General features: G+C 48.2%; 2 protein-coding genes across 2 annotated transcripts in view; one reads left to right on the plus strand and one right to left on the minus strand.

The window, feature by feature from the left end:
- LOC311226705 (zeta-sarcoglycan-like) overlaps nt 1–21,285 on the minus strand; it is a gene marked incomplete at both ends in the record, with an annotated part of 330,059 nt that overhangs the window by 35,407 nt on the left and 273,367 nt on the right. The window lies entirely within an intron of this gene.
- Nucleotides 11,947–21,285, plus strand: part of LOC311227572 (tripartite motif-containing protein 16-like) — a gene marked incomplete at both ends in the record, with an annotated part of 64,372 nt that continues 55,033 nt past the window's right edge. The window contains 2 exons of the mRNA XM_084313292.1: nt 11,947–12,055; nt 12,746–13,247. Coding sequence (XP_084169418.1) covers nt 11,947–12,055; nt 12,746–13,247 — 611 coding nt within the window. The remainder of the gene's footprint in view (nt 12,056–12,745; nt 13,248–21,285) is intronic.

The following is a 21,285-nucleotide window of genomic DNA, read 5'->3' on the forward strand; positions in this document are numbered from 1 at the left end:
GTAAGAATTATATTTGCAATTGCAGTTTAATCTATGTTGTGAGCTAAATCAACATGGCTCCAGTGACCAGAATCAAATCGGTCCGCCTCCTCTGGCTGCGTGTGATGGGGGAGCCACACACACAGAGTACCGTAGTATTCTGTGAGATGCACCAGTCAATTTGAATACATTTATGGTCCCACCATTAGATTAGATTAGATTATACTTTATTGTCATTATATATGCATACAAAATTCTGACTCAAACTTAAGGTGCAGTAATAAAATCACACAAAATAGGACATTAGTCATGCTATGCTGAATAAACTCGATAACCCTTAGTTAATTTAATAGACTTTTAAGGCTGTTTGTTTATCACTTATCACAATAAAATACATGTACTTTACGGTAAAATGCTTGCCCCGGAGAGTGTGCTTTTTACAGTATAGAAAACAGTGAATAGAAAAGGAATGCCGTAAATCCTCTAATAGTGGAGAGGACGGGCCTCTTTGATAAATACAGACAAAATAAATACAGGCCGGCTTCCAATACAAGGTTGCATGATCATGCCGTGATACAGAATGAGATAAACTCTTGGAAAATGCAGGTTAAGCACTGTCTCTCTCTACCGTTCCCACTACACTCTGACCACATTAACCAAACACTCTTCCAACCTTGCTTTCAAATGTAAACAATAATCGATATTAACATATAAAATATAATTCATTAATCATGTAACCTGGCCTATTAAGGTACAACCGATAGAAGCACAACTTTGATGGGTGGATTGAGTGATTGAGTATTGACTGCTGACTTGGTGAATGGGGTGTCTGATTGATAAATGGAGGAGTGGTTGACAATTGAGTGACAGAAAGTAATTGAGTATATTTTTAGATCAACTGTGAGTAAGTAGTGCATTGCGGATAAGTGATTTACATCATAATTTATATATTGACGGCTTCCTGTTGTACTAATTAGATGCTGTCATTCTTGGCATAGTTAAATCTCACTATGAAGTGTTCAACCTGGTTGACACGGAATGACAGCTCTGGGGGACTATTGATAAGAGATGTATTAATATGATGGACTACAATGGAAGTAGTCAGTTGTCGTCCTGCCTCTCTCTCTCTTGCCCTGCATGTTCAAACCATGTCAGGGATGGACGTTATGTTGTCAGACAGTACCGCTTTGGTTCAACATTTTAGTGACTACAGTGGAGCTAGGATTTTCTGGTGAAAAGATGGCCGCCGGCAACCAAATTCAAGTTAAAGTGGCGTGTTTAGCCTCTATTCTGGCCGGAAAAGATCCAAACTAACCTACCTGTACTGGTTCATCAAAAACTCTCCTACCTATACTGGCCCATCATCCTAACTTACCTATACTGGTCCAATTGTTCATTAAAACAACAGGGTAAAAGAGGGGGTTCTGATTAGGGGGTAAATACTGTAGGTCAACATTAGCATAGGTGTTTGGGTTTAAGGCTGGTTGACAACAGCAGCTGACCAGTGTCCAGGGACCTGGTCTCCTTTAGATTAGACCATTCTGGTAGTCATGGCACGATCGATGTCACTCTCTTTTGGGGAAAAGGTATACTGCAGTTGAATTTAGGTTTTTCATGGATCGGGTAATCAATCAAAAAGTGCATCCTATCATCCTGTCCTATAATTCCATATCTTAAGACTTGGTTCCGATACAAATTAGAAGACAGATAAAATAATTGATATTACCTAATTTTGGCCAAAATTAAGTTATTTTAATTAAAACCGGGATTGCGATGCTTGGAAAGACAATACATTTAAAATAGGATAAAACCATAGGGATAATTTGGAATGAATAAATAGCTTAAGTATCTTTCATTTACTAGGTTTAAATAATAAGGTCATCACGAAAGGGGGGTAAATCCTGAATTACCTTATTGTGCTCTGTTTGTCTGTTTGTTTGTTTCTTTAAGTGAGTCATTAATAAGTGTTTCAATGTGTATCTTATTTGTTTTGTTCCTTCTGCTTTTGAAAAATTGAGGAAGCTTGAATGTAAAAAGTGTGAGGAGAGTATTGTAGGAATATAGAAACCTTTGTAACACCTTTTTACATTTGTTTATTGATAGGTTCAATTTGATTACATCATTGGAAAAAGAGATGGAACGTAGGAGAACGATTAGAATAATATTAACAATAATAATTTGACATTGTCGTTCCGTTACCGCGCAGTTTAGATTAAATTCTCGGGTTACTGTTTTCAGTGGGAGTAAATTTAAGGTAAATTTAAAGGGGGGGGGGATTCCAGGGACAGATACTAAATTAGATTAATTTAGAAAATTAAGAATATATAGACAGAGAATGCCACAATAGTATTTACTAGACTTATAGGTTGGTTTAGTACTCAACATCAGAAAAATAATTTCAGAAGTTCAGAGGTCAATCCTGAATGGTTCTAGAATATAATCAAATTAGCTGAGGAGCCACTACCTGCCCAGAGGAAAAGGACCAAGAAACGTTTGGTTGCTCCATTGCTAGTGTCATCACACATCTAGAACATTTGGCTCACCGGAGGGAGAAGAATCCGATACATGTTACAGCCACAGCCAGGCTCTCTCTCTCTCTCTCTCTCCCCTGTCTGGCAGCAGTCTCCACGCCCTTATATGGGCAGCTTCCTGTCCCTCCTTCTCCACGCCATCTACCTGGTCAACCTACACACCTGAGGCTCATCAGATCATCACCGAGGCTGGATATGAGGCCTGTGCCCCTGCCACTCCCCATCCGAGGGAGGCTTCACCACCGTGGATCACACAAACCGCGGACTACTCTTCACTCGTGGACGTCTCCAGCCTGGACACAACCCGGTGTCACATGGAGTGACCTCCTTGCTATACATTCAGCATGAAGCAGCGGCGAATACATGAAGGGGGAAAAGATGTTGTCTCCCGCAGATTGCAGACTTGGGAACGGAGTAGGGTGTGAGTAAGAGCGGCCACAACACATGCTAGACTGTGAAAAGAACAATGTTGACCACTTTTGATATAGACAATTCATCACCAGTGACCCTTGGACCCTTCATCACCAGTAACCCTTGGACCCTCAACTACATTGCAGGAGTTACATACAGTATATATGTTATCAACAGCAGGAGACTATACTATAACAAGGAGATCATAGGATATATTTAATTCATAAAAATGTCTCTGCCCCTGGAATCCGATATTTGATATGTTATATGAATTAAACTGACGCAATCAGTTATGGTATGAGTTATATACGTTATATTATCAGTACATAGGTAACCAGATGTAGTCTATTTATGCCTTTTCATTTAAATTTGGAGACAGATATCACTGTTGCATACAAAGGTTTAAATCGATTGAAAGTGAGTATGAAAAGTATGAAAGTGAACCAGATGGGAAGTCAATAAAGACTCCGGAACATTTTTCCACCCCAGGCTTGCCCTACTGGTAAAATGAAAGGAATTCTTGAGTGAATGAAAGTTTTCCTCATATTGATTGTCATTGCTATATTTTGATTCACCACGCAAAAGGGGGGTGGTATTTTATTTCAATACATAACTATGAGGGTCCCCTTTTTTCCATTCCCTTTTCCTTTATGATTTATAGAGCCAGTGTTTATTTCCTTGTATTATGGATGTGTTATACAACTGTACTATTGATGCTCTTATTGTTCAGTTTTATGCCTTATGTTCTACTGCTTATGCAGTCTCACCCTTTGTGTTGTGAAGGATCAGATTAAACCGAATATATATATTTATTTATGGATATATATTTAATAGTATTTGTATATCGTTTGATATCCCCTGTATATTCCTTGTACATATACACTGAATATCCCTTTAGTCTACTAAACAGCCCATAATAGTTTCATTCTACCATTGGACGAGAACCTGGCGCCAGCAGCCAAGCCCCTTGGTTCAAGTTCAATCGTGCCGACGAACATGTCGTTACAAGCCCGGTTCCGCGTAGGAATACGTCTGGCGAAATACGAATGGTACTATTTGTTCACAGCGCATATATATATGGCGCAAGTAAAGTAGAACTTTCTTTTAGTCCATTAGTCCTTTACCCTCCAACCTAGTAACAGACGTGAAGCCTCACCCACGACGCACGTGCGGTGCAGTATGGCCTACTTGGCCTCAGAATAGGCATTGAGACATCGTGTGGATTAATAGTTGAATTGTCATAGTTTGGCACTATACCGTCGAGTGGGACGTATTTCTATTAAGTTAATAATAGTCTATTATGTATGGTGCATCGTTCGGTTAGAGTTATAAAGTGAGCAGTACCCCCATCGTTCCTGACGTTATCTGGAGTCTTAACCAGGCTGGGCAGACCACGTGTGGTGCTTGCATCCGAGGAGCTCTGGGCCAGGACGAGTGGACCTGTACATTGGATTACTTTACCCGGACGACGACAAGCCCTACACGGCTTGGATTATCTACGTGCTTTGGGTGCTTTGATTATGCCATGGATAACAGCCAACACTGCTGAGTGTTGGAACTACCCCCCCGAGAGGAGTCCAGGTGAGACGGCGCTCTACCCCGAGTGAGGTCGCCTCACGTCTCTTCGTTGTGGACCGGCAACTACCGTCTACAAGAGGGCCCAGCTGTATTCATCTGCGGACCGAGGTTCTGTGGGCACCGTGTTCAGCACTCTGAATTCTCCCAAGAAATCGTCGGCCAGATGGGATATCGCCAGCGGCCCTCCTAACCCCCCCCCCTACTGTCTTACAACCAGCGGGACCCCCCTTTAGTGTATCCAGCTATAATCATTTAAGTACCATCGCTATAGTTCCCTAAAGAACCAGGTTGTATACTTGCTCCCTGCGTAACCAGAGATTGGACATTCAATGTTGATTTACCTACGAATACTCATTTGCCTTACAAGTGCATTCAAATCATAAATGTCATTAAGTGAACGTTGTATATACCCTTTGCTATATAAAATATTCGATTTATACATTTGTGTGGACTTCGTTTCATCAGGTGGGAAAGTGTTCATCATATCTACATCATGTACTGTGTGGCCAGTATTTAAAGTACATAAAGCAGGTAGTGGTTTAATGATACCATACTTATCAATACAGTCAGGGAATTGTACCCCTCAGTTACAATTGGTCCTTCGAGCCGGAGGGTAACTAGTGTAATATTAATATAGTGTTATTAATATTGAAATGGCCTATGATGAACACTCCACGAAACGGTCCTCCTAACGTAGAACGCCCGCAGCGCAGACGACAGCCACCTCAGTACTTAGAGGATTACGCTGTCAGTCAACTACCTAGCCTTCGACAAACGGTAAACGCGGTAAAAGTAGAAAGTAAAATTATGTCTGACCTTAACGAACAGGTTACCCCGACCACAGAGGCCCTAGTGGGTTCTAATGTAACTGACCAAGCTCACGGTGGGGACCAGGAGGGAGCTGACATGCCTTTACCCCCCGCCAATACCGAAGAAGTAGTCCCCGACCAGCCCCGGGAGGAAGACAACCCCACAGAGAGAGAACTCTGCACGGAAGAAGAGGAGGAGAGCGCCGAGGAAATAGAGCCCCGGGACTCCCCAACGAGTACCGTCAGGAGCGGCTCACCTCTACAACCGTCTTCCCCCAGCGAAGCGGAGAGGATGCTATCACAGGCGTTCCTCGTCAGCCTGACAGCCTCTACCGAACGCGATCGACTTCAGGGTGAACGCGATCGACTTCAGGGTGAACGCGATCGACTCCAAGCACAGATGCTTATCGAGCGCGAACAACTCCAAGCGCAGCAACGGAGCGAAGAAGAGCGCATACGCCTGGAGATGAGACGCCTTCAGACGGAAGAGAATATGGCAAGAGACCGGGCCGACGCCCAGCGCGCCGCTGCCGGTGCCCAAAGAGAAGCAGATCTCACCAAGCGCGAAGCCGAGCGCGACAAGTTACAAGCGCAGCTAATGGAGCAGCTGATCCTCAAGGCAACACCCTCTCCCTCCGCCAGGGGTTCAAGGAACTCGTCGAGACAACAGTCAAGGGCAGCGTCTCCTAACCGAGCAAGCGACCCTGAACTTGACCAACAGACCAAGCCTATACCCCCCGCAGACCCCCTTCCCAGACCGGTCCAAGCGAGACCCAGCTACAAGGAAGGAGCGGCATACACTGCGGAGAAGCTAAATAAACGACTACAGGATCTAGAGGACCTGATAGAAGAAGAAGAGGGAGAGGAGGAGAACCAAGCCCGACGACAGCACAGTACTCCACCGGACCAGGAGGTCCAGTACAGCCCAGGCTATACCCCCGCGGCGCTGTGCTACAGAACCCCGACTCTATTCACGGGTGAGTACGACGCACGACCAGCCCCGAGGAATAGCACCTGGACCAGCGGGCCATGGTACCCTGCCGGTACCAGCCCACAGAGAGGCGCAAGAGGAGACTCGCCTAGGAGGTCTCTCCCCCAACGCTCGCCGATGTATCAGCCATCCACGGCGTCATACATTGCCACGCCGACGTTTCCAGACTATGAGAATCGAGCACAGTACACGGAGCTCCGGATGTGTTTAGAGACAATGATGGTGGATGTCGCTGATGAACGCCACAAGTATGCAATATTACTGAAGCACCTGAAAGTACCGCAAGCGCACAATATAGCGCTAGCCTATGCCACCTCTACGACCCCATACACCGCGGCTCTAGCAGCGCTGGACCAGAGATATGGACGTATATGGGATTACGTAATCCAAGAGATAAGGCATACCCCCAGCAACAGACAATCGCTCATTAGACGACCTGTCTATAAAAGTGCAGTCCCTGGTAGGGATGCTGGGAGCGCAACGAGAAAAGGGTATGCACGAGCTATACGCCAACTCTAACGTCGAGAGGATTTTAGAGAAGCTGCCACCCGCCAGACAAGAGCGCTTCAGGCGGCAGAGAGACCACCGTGATCCTAACGGTCCCGAACCATCCCTCCTCGATCTAGCCGACTTCCTGGCGAGAGAAGTCAGCAGCTTACGACTGGATACGTTCGTGCGGAGCACACCAAGCTCCAGAGAGGGACCCAGGAGAATAAACGATGGAAGAAGATCGGTGACTGTCATGCACCAATCAGAATCAGTACCGAGCAGTAAGAACCACAGTACCCCCTCGAGAAAAGAGAAGTGGAAGATGGTGTGCCCGTACTGCGAGAAGGAACACTGGCTGTCATAATGTGACCTGTTCACAAAGATGAATGCAGAAGAAGTGAGTCAATGGATAAAGTCCAACAGGCGCTGTTACCGATGTGCGCGCAGTCACATGGCAGCCGAGTGCCGCCTAAAGAAGAGGTGCAGTCGGTGTGACGGAGCCCACCTAGATGTCCTACACGACAGTAACAGAAGAAAGCCTGCACCTGCACCATCGAGCAGCACCAAGGCAAGTGTCATGTACATTGACCCCGCCAGCAGCAGCGGCGCCCAAGTGCTCTTAAAGGTAGTCCGTGTAACATTGAGCTACCAAGATAAAGTCATGGACACTTACGCCGTCCTTGATGACGGGTCAGAGAAGACCCTTCTGCTCGCGTCCGCCGCGGCCCAGCTGGGACTGCGGGGGAGCGAGAACCAAATGACGATTCGGACAATAAGAAGAGATTTAAAGACGATAAAGGGCGAGAAGGTCTCCTTCACTATCGCAGCAAGCGGGCAGCCAGAGCGACGGTATAGGATTACAAATGCTTTCACCAGCCAAGAAATAGGACTATCGCAGTACACCTACCCCATCGCCAAGCTGATGGATAAATATGTGCACCTGCGTCAACTACCTATCCCGCTCATAGACGGCGCCACCCCGACCCTGCTGATAGGCTCCGACCATGCAGACCTTATAGTCCCGATAGACCGGGTCCATACCGGACCCCGAGGCTGTCCTGCAGCAGTCGAGACCCGCCTAGGGTGGACACTACAAGGCCCCCTCGCTAAATCTCTCAACCGAACAGCAGCCACTAGCTGCCTCCACTCCAGAGCGACAGAAGAAGACACCACTCTCCTGCAGCATGTCGAGAGGCTATGGACACTAGAGACAATGCCCTTTAAGAACGAAAAGAAAGACATTCGTTCTAAAGAAGACATTTACGCCATCAACCTCCTCGAGCAAGGGACAAAGAGAGTCACAGTCGGCGGAGTGATGAGATACGCAACTCGACTCCTGAGGCGAGAGGGAATGCCCACCTTTCACGCAAAGAAAGACGCCACGGAGCGGTATCTATTGAACACAGAGCGGCGCCTAGCCAAAGACCCCGCTCAAGAGAGTGTGTACCGCGCTGAGATTGAGAAGCTAATCACAGCGGGACACGTGACAAAGATTGACATTAAAGAGGCCGATCAGACGACCGAATCATGGTACGTGCCGTACCACAAGGTCCACCACAACGGCAAGGATCGCATTGTGTTTAACTGCAGCTACCAGATCGGATCCCAAAATCTGAATAAAGAGCTCTTGCCCGGCCCCACACTCGGCCCCTCTCTACTAGGCATGCTACTGCGCTTCCGCCAGGACAAGGTGGCTATCAGCGGGGATATCAACGGGATGTTCCTGCAGGTGAGACTAGTGGAGGAGGACAAGCCCCTGCTGCGGTTCCGATGGCAAGGTCCGAGCAGCTGAGGTGCTCGTCCAAGGGCGAACTTACACACGACCCGTGGCGAGGCTAATTGAACTGCCCAGACTCCCAGACACTATCGATGACGACCATGACCCCACGACTTTGTGAGTTGACTGACCCTTACAGCGGACCTTGAGTGGTAGACAGTGCGGTTAATCTGTCTCTGCTTAGCTAATTAGGTGGGACTAATTAGGGGGCGGCTGTTGTGAAGGATCAGATTAAACCGAATATATATATTTATTTATGGATATATATTTAATAGTATTTGTATATCGTTTGATATCCCCTGTATATTCCTTGTACATATACACTGAATATCCCTTTAGTCTACTAAACAGCCCATAATAGTTTCATTCTACCATTGGACGAGAACCTGGCGCCAGCAGCCAAGCCCCTTGGTTCAAGTTCAATCGTGCCGACGAACATGTCGTTACAAGCCCGGTTCCGCGTAGGAATACGTCTGGCGAAATACGAATGGTACTATTTGTTCACAGCGCATATATATATGGCGCAAGTAAAGTAGAACTTTCTTTTAGTCCATTAGTCCTTTACCCTCCAACCTAGTAACAGACGTGAAGCCTCACCCACGACGCACGTGCGGTGCAGTATGGCCTACTTGGCCTCAGAATAGGCATTGAGACATCGTGTGGATTAATAGTTGAATTGTCATAGTTTGGCACTATACCGTCGAGTGGGACGTATTTCTATTAAGTTAATAATAGTCTATTATGTATGGTGCATCGTTCGGTTAGAGTTATAAAGTGAGCAGTACCCCCATCGTTCCTGACGTTATCTGGAGTCTTAACCAGGCTGGGCAGACCACGTGTGGTGCTTGCATCCGAGGAGCTCTGGGCCAGGACGAGTGGACCTGTACATTGGATTACTTTACCCGGACGACGACGAGCCCTACACGGCTTGGATTATCTACGTGCTTTGGGTGCTTTGATTATGCCATGGATAACAGCCAACACTGCTGAGTGTTGGAACTACCCCCCCGAGAGGAGTCCAGGTGAGACGGCGCTCTACCCCGAGTGAGGTCGCCTCACGTCTCTTCGTTGTGGACCGGCAACTACCGTCTACAAGAGGGCCCAGCTGTATTCATCTGCGGACCGAGGTTCTGTGGGCACCGTGTTCAGCACTCTGAATTCTCCCAAGAAATCGTCGGCCAGATGGGATATCGCCAGCGGCCCTCCTAACCCCCCCCCCTACTGTCTTACAACCAGCGGGACCCCCCTTTAGTGTATCCAGCTATAATCATTTAAGTACCATCGCTATAGTTCCCTAAAGAACCAGGTTGTATACTTGCTCCCTGCGTAACCAGAGATTGGACATTCAATGTTGATTTACCTACGAATACTCATTTGCCTTACAAGTGCATTCAAATCATAAATGTCATTAAGTGAACGTTGTATATACCCTTTGCTATATAAAATATTCGATTTATACATTTGTGTGGACTTCGTTTCATCAGGTGGGAAAGTGTTCATCATATCTACATAATGTACTGTGTGGCCAGTATTTAAAGTACATAAAGCAGGTAGTGGTTTAATGATACCATACTTATCAATACAGTCAGGGAATTGTACCCCTCAGTTACACTTTGTGTATTCTGAGGAATACGATCGCTAAGGCCAGTGGGATGGTGAGTAAGAGTTTCCCCTGCAAAAGTAACAGCTGGCCGCAGGGGTTTTCGCGCTCATACAAAGGGTTGGAGGTTTTTTCCATATCATTATGGTTGGTGTTCTGAGAGTTTTGGTCATTTTGTTTTATATCTTTAGGTTGTTCACATCATTAATGATGTGAAAGGGGGGATTGTGGGATAAAATCAATGTATTTATGTCCCTAAATACATTTATTCATATCTTCCTATTATCAGGTCTCAGCCTGTATTTATTTGAGCATGTCTGTGGCCTGACTGAGGTGTCACAATCTATTTGTTACCGGAAGGGTCACTGCAGCTGTTGGTAAAAAGCCACACAGCCCCAGAGGCCCAAGAACTGATGAGGTGACGGTTTTGGCTGACCACTGACAGGGAGCATTGTCAGGATCTAGAATAATGTATAATGCCTATGAATCAATCCATTTATCTATTGTAAGAACCATAAGATATCTACAAATGTGTGTACCATTAAAATGTGTTATTATGATATGGTATTAAAACAGGCCTATGTGTCACCATGACCCCAGCTGTCTGAAACTACCAGGAGACAGATGTAATTCTAGACCCTTGTCATTTCAACTGTTTACCTTATATATACATTGTTTAAAGCCCTGAACCTTTCTTCATGCTAATTTGGAAGAAAGCCACCTCATTCGCTCAGAACACCAACCAGCTGACTATAAAAATTACAATGTGATTCGGACCGGGGACAGACTTCTGCTCTGCCCTCACCAAGCTAAGTTGAACTGTCCACTCTCAGCTGTTTGTGTAAATACTATGTAATATTGAATATTCACTCTGTAATAAATATGTGATTGCTAACACCCTCTCCTCATCTTTCAAGGTCAATAAAAGAATATGCATTATCACTGTACTCTGTCGTCTACTCTAAGCCACCCTAGGTTGGCAAAGTGTGCAGGGGTGAGGTGGGTTCTAGGAGTCAGGTCTAGCAGTAGTCTGACTAGTTTGTTTTGAGATGTTTGTAATTTGGTTTTTAGTGCCTTTGAGGTGCTTTGGTACCATGAGGTGCAAGCATAGTCGTAGTACCCTTGAATGAGTGCTCCTGCCAGAGTCTTCAGGGTATTCTTGTTTACCAGAGAGGAGATCCGGTACAAGAATCGAGTTCGTTGATTGACTTTTTTTATTACATTTATTTATGAAGTGTCCGACGTTCTGACTCCTCCCCCTGCTGCACTCGGCTACTCTCGTCTACTTTTGAGGAGAACCGAAATCCATCTCGAACACGCCTACCGTCACAGACTGGAAGCTCCTCCTCCGGTTTGGAGTAAACGAAACCCAACTCAGCCACAGGAAATGAGAACCTAACTCCAACTCAAACGCGTTATTTTTTTCCGTAGCCGCATTTTGCGGAGACGCTCTCTGTGTATGTGCGCCCAATCGCGTGACGAGCTGTGTCTTTGCCCATTTCCGGGTCTAACAGTCTGCAAACTACCTAACGCCTAGTTTATCACTGGTTAAGCTTAGGCGACTCTTTCGAAGTTGGTTAAGGTTAGAGTTTGGAATCAGGGCTGGTGTTCTATCGCCCTGCTCTAAGACAAACCCTAAGCTTAACCGGTGTAGAAACAGGCGTCACACGATTGGGCGCACATGTCACATGAAGTGGCCAATCAGAGAGCGTCTCTGCAAAATGCGGCGACAGAAAAAAATAAGGCCACTCAGACAGACGCGAGGGAGGGACTGTGCAGAAATGGCTGAACAGGGAGCAGAGTGGGACCAGGATCATTTGTCCTGTTCTGTCTGTCTTCAGTTATTGAACGAACCGGTCACTCTTTCCTGTGGACACAGTTACTGCAGAGGTACCGTATGTATATATTTTCTGTTAGGATCTCTGGGTAACAGTACTGTATATTTGCATATATATACAGTAGGAACCCAAGGAGGACAATAACACTACCTGATGCATACTGCACCTTATGTGACACTGAATACTGTAAATATATATTTCAGTTAGTTAGATAGTTAATTATATTGACCAATTTGTTTACACTGCTTGTGTTGTTTTTGCTACCTGTACCCCCCCCCTTCCCCCATGCTCAGTATATTTTTACTGTATTTATTTACTGTATATTTTATTCCATTTGTATTCTATTTTACTCTACTCTTATCCTAGGCAACTTGATTTGATTTTTGTTATTATTCTAATTCGTGACCTGTCCTGTCTAAATGTTTAAATGTTGAGCGATTTGCAGTGTCAAATTTCCCATGGGATAATAAAAGTATTTCTATTCTATTCTATTCATATCGTATATGTCACAAAAATGTAACAGTACTTATATACCTGTATGTCATGTATGTCCCTATGCCATAAATGTCATGATGTCATGTATGTTGTGTATGTCACTATGAATTGAAAATGGGGGACCCTGATGTAAACAAGACAAAAGTCTTTCTCTGGTCTGCATCCCCTTAACAATTGTGTGTATTGAGCCGTACTGTATTGTACCCATTCTGCAATCTGTTAATAAAGTCATCAATCAATCAATCAGGTTGTATCGAGGGCTCCTGGGACCAGGACGACCAGAGAGGGGTGTACAGCTGTCCTCTGTGCAGGCAGACCTTCCAGCCCAGGCCTGTCCTGAAGACCAGCACGCTGCTGGCAGGGCTGGTGGAGAAGCTGCAGACCTCAGGAGGACCTCTGAAGGCCGCCCCTCCCGCTAAACGCTACGCCGGACCTGGAGACGTGGCCTGTGATGTCTGCACTGGGAGGAGGCAGATAGCCCTGCGGTCCTGCCTGGTGTGTCGGGCCTCCTACTGCGAGACCAACCTACTGCCACACCGCGAGTCTCCCGCCTTCAAGAAGCACACGCTGGTGGACGCCTCTGAGAGACTGCAGGAGAGGATCTGCCCGCAGCACGACAGAGTCCTGGATGTCTTCTGTCGCACCGATCAGAAGAGCATCTGTTACCTGTGCTCCGTGGATGAACACAAAGGCCACCATACAGTCTCTGCTGCAGCGGAAAGGACCGAGAAACAGGTACATAACGACCAGTCTCTCGGTATATCACATACAAACTAAAACAACAAGACGTGTTATTTTTTTTATCCACTTTTTCCTATTTTTCTCCCATCCCAAATCCACTGTGCCAATTCTCCCCTCCCCTGTCTTGAACATTGCTCGCATATGCCCCCCACTGGCCGGTTGTAGGGAGGATAGAAGCCTTGCATTACGTGTCCCCTCCGATACACAAGGAGGCAGCCTGTCACATCTTTTCATCTACCAGCGCGGACTCTCATTGGCGAGGTGTAACGTGTGGGAGGCTCACACTACCCCCGCCATTTCCTGTCTCTGCTGTGCAGGCGCCCTGACCGACCTGTAGGAGTCGCTGTTTACAACGATCAGACTACCACCCATTTACTTCCACCCTCTAACTCTGCCAATTGAGTTAGTATGATGGCCGGCCCAAGCTGGAGGCAACGCCGACAGCCGGATTTGAACCCGGTGTCTCTTGCGTTGGTGACGAGCGCAATGTCCGCTGCGCCACCCAGCGGCCTCAACAGACGTGTTCTTATGACAGTAGTTGACGATGTTTCTACATCGCAAAGCAGCTTCAACAGATGTAATATGACAGTAATCACTATGACTGTTATTCCATAAAATGATGATGATTTAAAAGAAAAACATTTCCTTTCTGTACAGCGGTATTTGGTCGACATACGGCAGACATCAGGAAACACCGTGCGGAAGAGAGAGAAGGAGCTACAAGAGGCCAGGAAGACCGTCAAGACTGTAAAGGTTTGATGATGATGATGATGATGTGGTTTCTTGTTTGCATGGCGCACTTCTTTGTTGGTAGCGTCTATGAATCCAAGTTGCAAACTAGTTCTAAACTGCTGTGGAATAGGGAGGTGTGGTCTGATCATTGGGGAAAATGGATTATCAGCTATTCAAGTCAAGTCAAGAGTTTTATTTGTCACGGCATACAAGCATACAGTGAAATGCGGGTGGTCATGCCCGCAGCGATTGTGCAATAATACAAGTAATAAGAATAAGACATAACAGGTATACCGTAAAAAAGCATGGTAAAGACATGCTAAGGTCCTGCGATAGTGCAATACAATGTTAGCTACGGATGAGGCACTGGGTCTTATGTACACTACTGTAGCATCCTGAATATTCTGCTAAGTATTCAGAAGTGCTGACTAACTGTTACTTCCCCTGTGTGTGTATAAAGTGTGATAAACAGTGTTCCTTTTGATATCTCGCCCGGACTAATAACGAGGTGAGGTGCTACTCTTCTCCGGCTTCATTATGGATCACTAACATAACATTGAAGCATCTTTCTCCCTTTCTGGAGTGGTCCTATAGTGGGATCAGTTGCGGTTGCCAGCAGGGGGCAGTGGTGGCAGTGGTGGCAGGTGGAGTGGAGGAGAGAGAGAAGCAACGAGGAAGAGATGATTACCTGGGGACCGGAGCAACAGGAAGCGGTCGCAGCGGGCGTGTGCTCAGGAAGAGCCCCGTTGGAGAAGTTATGTTGAAGAGCCCCGTTGGAGAGCGACGGGTGATAAGGAGTACTTGCTAGTTGACGTGTTATCCTAGAAGTACCAGCGATAGTGTGTGAGTAAGCGATACGGAAAGAAGGACTAACGTCCATAGATAACGGGTTATAGTAGCAGTGTGTGCGGTGTATTAGCATGCTGCTAACGGCTATATTGACTCCAGTATACTACCGGGCGCGCGGCGCTGAAGACCGGTGGTGCATACAGCCACGTTGCGTTAGTATTACAGACGATAGCAGGAGGGTGCACTAAGACCCACAGTTTAGCTGTGTTTAGGGTAGCCAAACAGTATTGGAGCGCGCCAGCATCAAACAGCAGCCAGCAGTGGACGTCTCCCCGACGCCGCAGAGGACGCCTCGCCCCACCAGCAGAGGTCGCCACAACACAGCACGCTCCTCCAGTTTCACCACTGCCCATGCTGTTCATCCCAGCCCGCTGGCTGTGCTCGCGGGATCGCCCGACGCCATCTTGTCACCTGGACGAGAGGTGATGAGAGTGGGTCCGCCATCTTGGCTATGTACGAACGGTACCTCGTGTGCCCACAGCAATATCCATTCAAGCGAACGCTAACGACCAGTGTCAAGGGCAGTGATGCCACTTACTGATTACTGATTACTCCTTTAAAAAGTAATCTAAGTTACTTTACTGATTACTTGATTATCAGAGTAACTTAGTTACTTTGAAAGTAACTAGGTTACGAAGTTGTCGTCGTTCCCCCAACAGTTTTTTTTTAAACGCTTTATTGAAAGTGCATAAATTGTTTTTAACTTGTTTCTCTGCACATAACGTAAATTGTTAAACTAGTGCTTCAGCTTCTGTACCATCAAGTATGGTAAAGCAACAGTCTATGATGCTCACAGCATTAGAGCAGCCAGCCAGTGGTTTTACAAAACCAGTGTATCACATCTAACAAATGCAGGCTGAACTATTCAATTATATCAACTGTAACTATTAAATTGTTTTTATAAATGTCTCTCTATAAACATACAATCAGTCTCTCTTTAACATGTAAATTAACTGTAAATCTGGCAAATAAGAGCTTTTGCTCTGCCACCATCAAATATACATTAATCAAAAGGGAAAGAAACAATCTCTCTCTTTTGCTGTTGGACCTCCGAGTCCTCCTGTACCTAGTCGAAGCGTCGGCTAGTGTTGTGATTCCAGATGCTTTCAATGCAATTGGATGTGCTGTTTTTAGCGGTAGACAGTATTTTGTTTCCTCCGCATATGAATGTTTTTTTCACCCGGCTTAGCTGACACAAACGTGAAGTAGTGACTGAGGCTACGTTTAGACGAGCGTTTTGGGATGGAAGTCTGAACAGAAACCGCAAAAGTCGTCTTGCGGTTTCACTTTTAATTTTGCGTTTAGACAAGCGTTTTGGGGTGGAATTCTGATTCTCCGTGCAGACGAGGCTGTAACGACGGAGCCCTGCTGTCACACAATTGGCGCATATGTCACATGACGTGCTGTGAAGACCCGCCCTACTCTGCCTCTGATTCGCAGACTGTGGATGGGGAATGTGATTGGACCAAAGCAGAGTCACTCACAGACAGAGGGTCCAGTCACGCCGCGGAACACATTCTTGTGTAACCCTTTCACTGCCACACGACGTCACTCCCAAATAAGAAAAACAGCTCAAAATGTATTTTTGACTGTCGAAAACGAAATAAAATACTGCATTCCGCCTGCATTATGAATTTATGATGAGATAGTAACGAAATAGTAACGCACAGCCACTTGGACAAGTAATTGCAATCAGATTACTGGCTTTTAAAGATTAACGCGTTAGATTACTATTTTCGGGGAAAAGTAATCAGATTACAATAACGCGTTACTTAGTAACGCGTTACTGGCATCACTGGTCAAGGGGTACCCCAAACATTATAAGCGGCTTTAGAGTAGGTTTTATTTGGTAACGTGGGCCCACAGTTAACTGGTTTCTTTTGTATTTTTGTATTATTGTGATGTTATTGAATTCCCAATGAACTACCTACTTTGTGCCTGGGTCTCCCCTAATCCAAGCGGGGTTATTATTAATGTATTGAGCACGCGGTGCCTATGATGGGAATAGTGTTCCCCTACAATACAAGTGAGAGCACCCGGTGCCGTTTATGAATACATGCTATATGAATCATCTGAAGTACAACTTGTAACTGATAACTGACCAGGCTTTTATATAAAGTATACGTAATTGGGAGCACTGTGTGTGTCTGTTTCTGATCCTATGCTAACCTAACCACCGGGTAAATACTTGTGAGTGGTATAATTATTTAACCCTTCCACCCCATTCACAGCATATTCAGTAAGGGTCTATACAGGTGGTCGAGGAAGGGTACTGCTTAAAGGGAAGCCCAATAACACTATTGAACTGACAGTCACCGGGTGTGGGAGGGCTGACGGAGGTACTGGGGGAAGTGAGAGTGTGTGGGGAGCTACTGCTGACCGCCTTGGAAGGCGAGGAAGACCAGAGTACCATTCCCCAGGTTAGTAAATCCTGGGCCCCATCCACTCCTGCTGCACGCCCTCCAGAACAACGTTCCGGGCCAAAGACGGGGGTACAGATAGATCCAACTCTATTGTATCCTGCTACCAGGTGGCTGTGTATCACTACTCCCATAAGCAGGGATAATCCACCCTTCTACACTACTATACAATACTATACAATATACAGTTATACTATATATCCTTATGCTATCTTGCTATATCCATCTATTTACTATACAAGATGTTATGGTTTGACACCGACCCCAAACGCTAACAACACAGAGAGTAGTTTCAGAGTTAGCCAAAAACTAGGGCTTGTTTTATTTCACAGAATAGCAGCAAGAACTTGGTTGAAAACAGACAAAGACTGGGATACAAGCATTTGAGGAGTGTTGCTGCTCTGCAGCTTCTCCCGGGGAGGTTCGTCTGAGGAATCTGACAGTGACGTCAGAGCCGCTCTGCAGAATCCTCTCGGCAGTACTCCGAGGTGGTAGCGGGACAGGGAGAGAGAGAGAGCGGGTTAGCTCAGAGTGCAGTTGGGAACAGACAGGTGACAGGTGAAGTGACTTGTCCCAAACAGATAATCCAAGTGACTGAATCTTCGGTGTAAATACACACTGTGAGCAATGTCCCAACAACAATCCAAGTGATAGAATCTTCGGTGCGAATACACTCAGTGAGCGATGTCCCAATAATAATCCAAGTGATAATATCTTCGGTGTGAATACACACAGTGAGCAAAGTTCAAACAATAAAAAATCCCAATGAACAATCCAAAAAACAGGCACAGGGTGAGAGACAGACTGAACAAAAAACAGGATCTCTTCAGTGTTTACACACACGAAAAATGATAGGGTCAAAGACTGTCTTGCAAAACTCACCCAGGCGCTGTGCGTAAAGAGAGCAGATCAAACAGGGCGAGCGCGTCGTTACGGGGAACGGGTTGTCCAAGCGGAATACTTCTTGAGAGTCCTGGGAGGCAAAGCACAGGGAACAGCAGGCAACGGAAGGAACGGCAAATGCAGAGAATATATCAAAACGATCCAACAACACTTAAAGGGGAATCAGGGTATATATAACAAAAGGAATGCTTAATGACAAGCTGTGACAGCTGCGGGATGAGATTGACAAGCGTGTGGTTGGGGGAGCACCAATCAAACGGCGTCTACAGGAAGAAGCGTGTGAAGAGGAGAATGCAATTAATTAACCGAAATCCCTTAAAGGAACAGAGCGAGTTAGTGGGGAGCGGACCAATCATCACAGTACTTTAAGAAGCCCGTGGTGGGGAAAGAACCAAACCTCACAGTACTCCCCCCTCCACGGGAGCCACCCGGCGACCCACTCGGCCCCGGCCTGCCCGGACGGGACTGAAGGAAGCCGGCGATCAGGGGCACTGGAGAGGGGGACAAAGACAGAGGCCCGGAGAGGGGGACCGGAGATGTGGACAGAGGACCGGCGAGGGAGGCCGGAGACGGGGACTGGGACCCGACAGCGGAGGCCGGGCACGGGGACTGGGGCCCGACAGCGGAGGCCGGGCACGGGGACTGGGGCCCGACAGCGGAGGCCGGGCACAGGGACAGAGAACCGGCGAGGGAGGCCGGAGACGGGGACTGGGGCCCGGCAGCGGAGGCCGGGCATGGGGACAGAGCACCGGCGAGGGAGGCCGGAGACGGGGACTGGGACCCGGTGAGGGGGCTGGACGGCACCTGAAGACACCGGGCACGACAGGAGGAGCTCCACCCCTTGATGGTACCGGAGGACCAGGCGATGTGGGGCTCGTGCAGCGCGAGCCAGGGCCTGCCCAGGACCACAGGGACAAGAGGAGAGCTGGTGACGAAAAACTGGAGCCTCTCAACGTGGTTACCAGCAACGGTGAGAAGGACTGGACAGGTGCGTTGAGTGACTTCAGCCAGGCGGCGATGATCCAGCGCGAAGACCTCCAAGGGCCTCTCGATGTCCTCAAGTGGAATGTTGGCCCGGGTGGCAAACCCAACGTCCATGAAACTCCCATCAGCACCAGAGTCCATGAGTGCACCCACCGTCGCCCGCTGGTCCGCCCAGGCTAGGGTGACGTCCGCCAGTTGGTTGGGTGGTGCACGGGTGGGGGAACAGGAAAGACGGCTCACCAGGATCTCCCGGGGTGCCGGCGAGCCTGGTCCTCTTGGCCGGGCACGGCAATTGGAGACACGGTGTCCATCCCGGCCACAGTAGAGGCAACGGCCGGAGAAGAGCCTGGACTCCCGTTCGGCCGGGCTAAGGCGGTTGCATCCCAGCTGCATGGGTTCGTCCTCGGTCACGGCTCGGGAGGGAACAAACCCACCAGTCACGGAGGGGGCAGGACGGTCAGCACTGTAGAGGCGGCCGCCGGGAAAGGGAGCCCCAGAGCGGAGGTCGATGGCACAGTCGTAAGGCCGGCGAGGCGGAAAGACCTGAGCCCTGGACTCACTGAAAACCTTCTCGAGGTCGTGGTACTCGGGGGGTACGTCTGGGGTACTGAAAACCTCCTCGAGGTCGTGGTCCTCGGGGGGTACGTCTGGGGTACTGAAAACCTCCTCGAGGTCGTGGTCCTCGGGGGGTACGTCTGGGGGTCCCCGTCGGGTTCTCTCACGTCTTCTCTCCTGGAGGCGTCCGTCGATGCGAATGGCGAGGCTGAACAGGTCCTCGAGGGAATCAGGTTCCTCCCGGGTCGCGAGCTGGTCCCTGACTGCGTCACTGAGCCCCCTCACGAAGGTAAGACGAAGTGCTTGGTCGTTCCAACCGCTCTCCACCGCCGCCAGTCTGAACTCCAGCACGTAGTCGGTAACCCCGCCGCTGCCCTGCCGGAAGGTACCCAACCGGGCTCCAGGGTCCAGACCACGGGCTGGATGGTGGAACACCCTGCGGAGCTCAGCCACGAAGTCTGGATAGGAGAAACAGAAGTCTGCCTCCATTGCCCAGGAGGAAGTGACCCACTGGGCTGCCCGGCCTGAGAGCAAGTTAGTCATATAGGCCACTTGGGCTCCTCTTGAAGTGAAACGACTGGGTTGATGACGAAAAACCAACTCACATTGCATGATGAATGTGGCACAATCCTCTGGGTTGCCGTCGAACAGCCGTGGTTCGGAGAGACGGGGTTCCCGAGGTGCGGGATCGGGAAGCGCGGGGCCTGCCAGGGCTGCGGGTGATGCTCCGGCCGAGGCTCCTGAAGGAAGTGGGGTTATAAGCAAGGAGTTAATGGTTTCACTCAGCGCTTGTAAGTGGAGGAGAATACTAGCCTGCTGGCTAGCCAGAGCCCCCAGGGGCCCCTGAATAAGCAGGACCTGCTCTCGGAGTTCCTGTACAGCAGCTGCAGCCGCGTCTAGCTGTAGGCTGTGTTCCTTGGTTGACTCTGTCTGGACTGCCAATGCTGTGCTGACTCTCTTGCGGGCGCAGACCGTGCAGGCCAGTACGAACTCCTTGACGTTGTTCCTCATGGTGGGCCACCAGAATCGACGAGCCAGGAAGGAGAACGTGCGATGAACGCCCGGGTGGCAGGCGAACCGGCTGGTATGGCCCCACTGGAGGACCCGGGACCGGACTGAGTTGGGGACAAAGAGACAGTGAACCGGTACATTGCCTGGAGCGCGATGGAAGCGTAGGGCACGCCTTACCACCCCCTCGATGCCCTAGGTGACGACTCTCTCTGTGTCGGCTGGGGTCGTCATGTTGGTTGGATCGTAATGTTATGGTTTGACACCGACCCCAAACGCTAACGACACAGAGAGAGTAGTTTCAGAGTTAGCCAAAAGCTAGGGCTTGTTTTATTTCACAGAATAGCAGCAAGAACTTGGTTGAAAACAGACAAAGACTGGGGTACAAGCATTTGAGGAGTGTTGCTGCTCTGCAGCTTCTCCCGGGGAGGTTCGTCTGAGGAATCTGACAGTGACGTCAGAGCCGCTCTGCAGAATCCTCTCGGCAGTACTCCGAGGTGGTAGCGGGACAGGGAGAGAGAGAGAGCGGGTTAGCTCAGAGTACAGTTGGGAACAGACAGGTGACAGGTGAAGTGACTTGTCCCAAACAGATAAT

This window comes from Notolepis coatsorum, assembly GCF_963971535.1.
Source record: "Notolepis coatsorum genome assembly, chromosome: 4".
Taxonomy (NCBI): Eukaryota; Metazoa; Chordata; class Actinopteri; order Aulopiformes; family Paralepididae; genus Notolepis; species Notolepis coatsorum.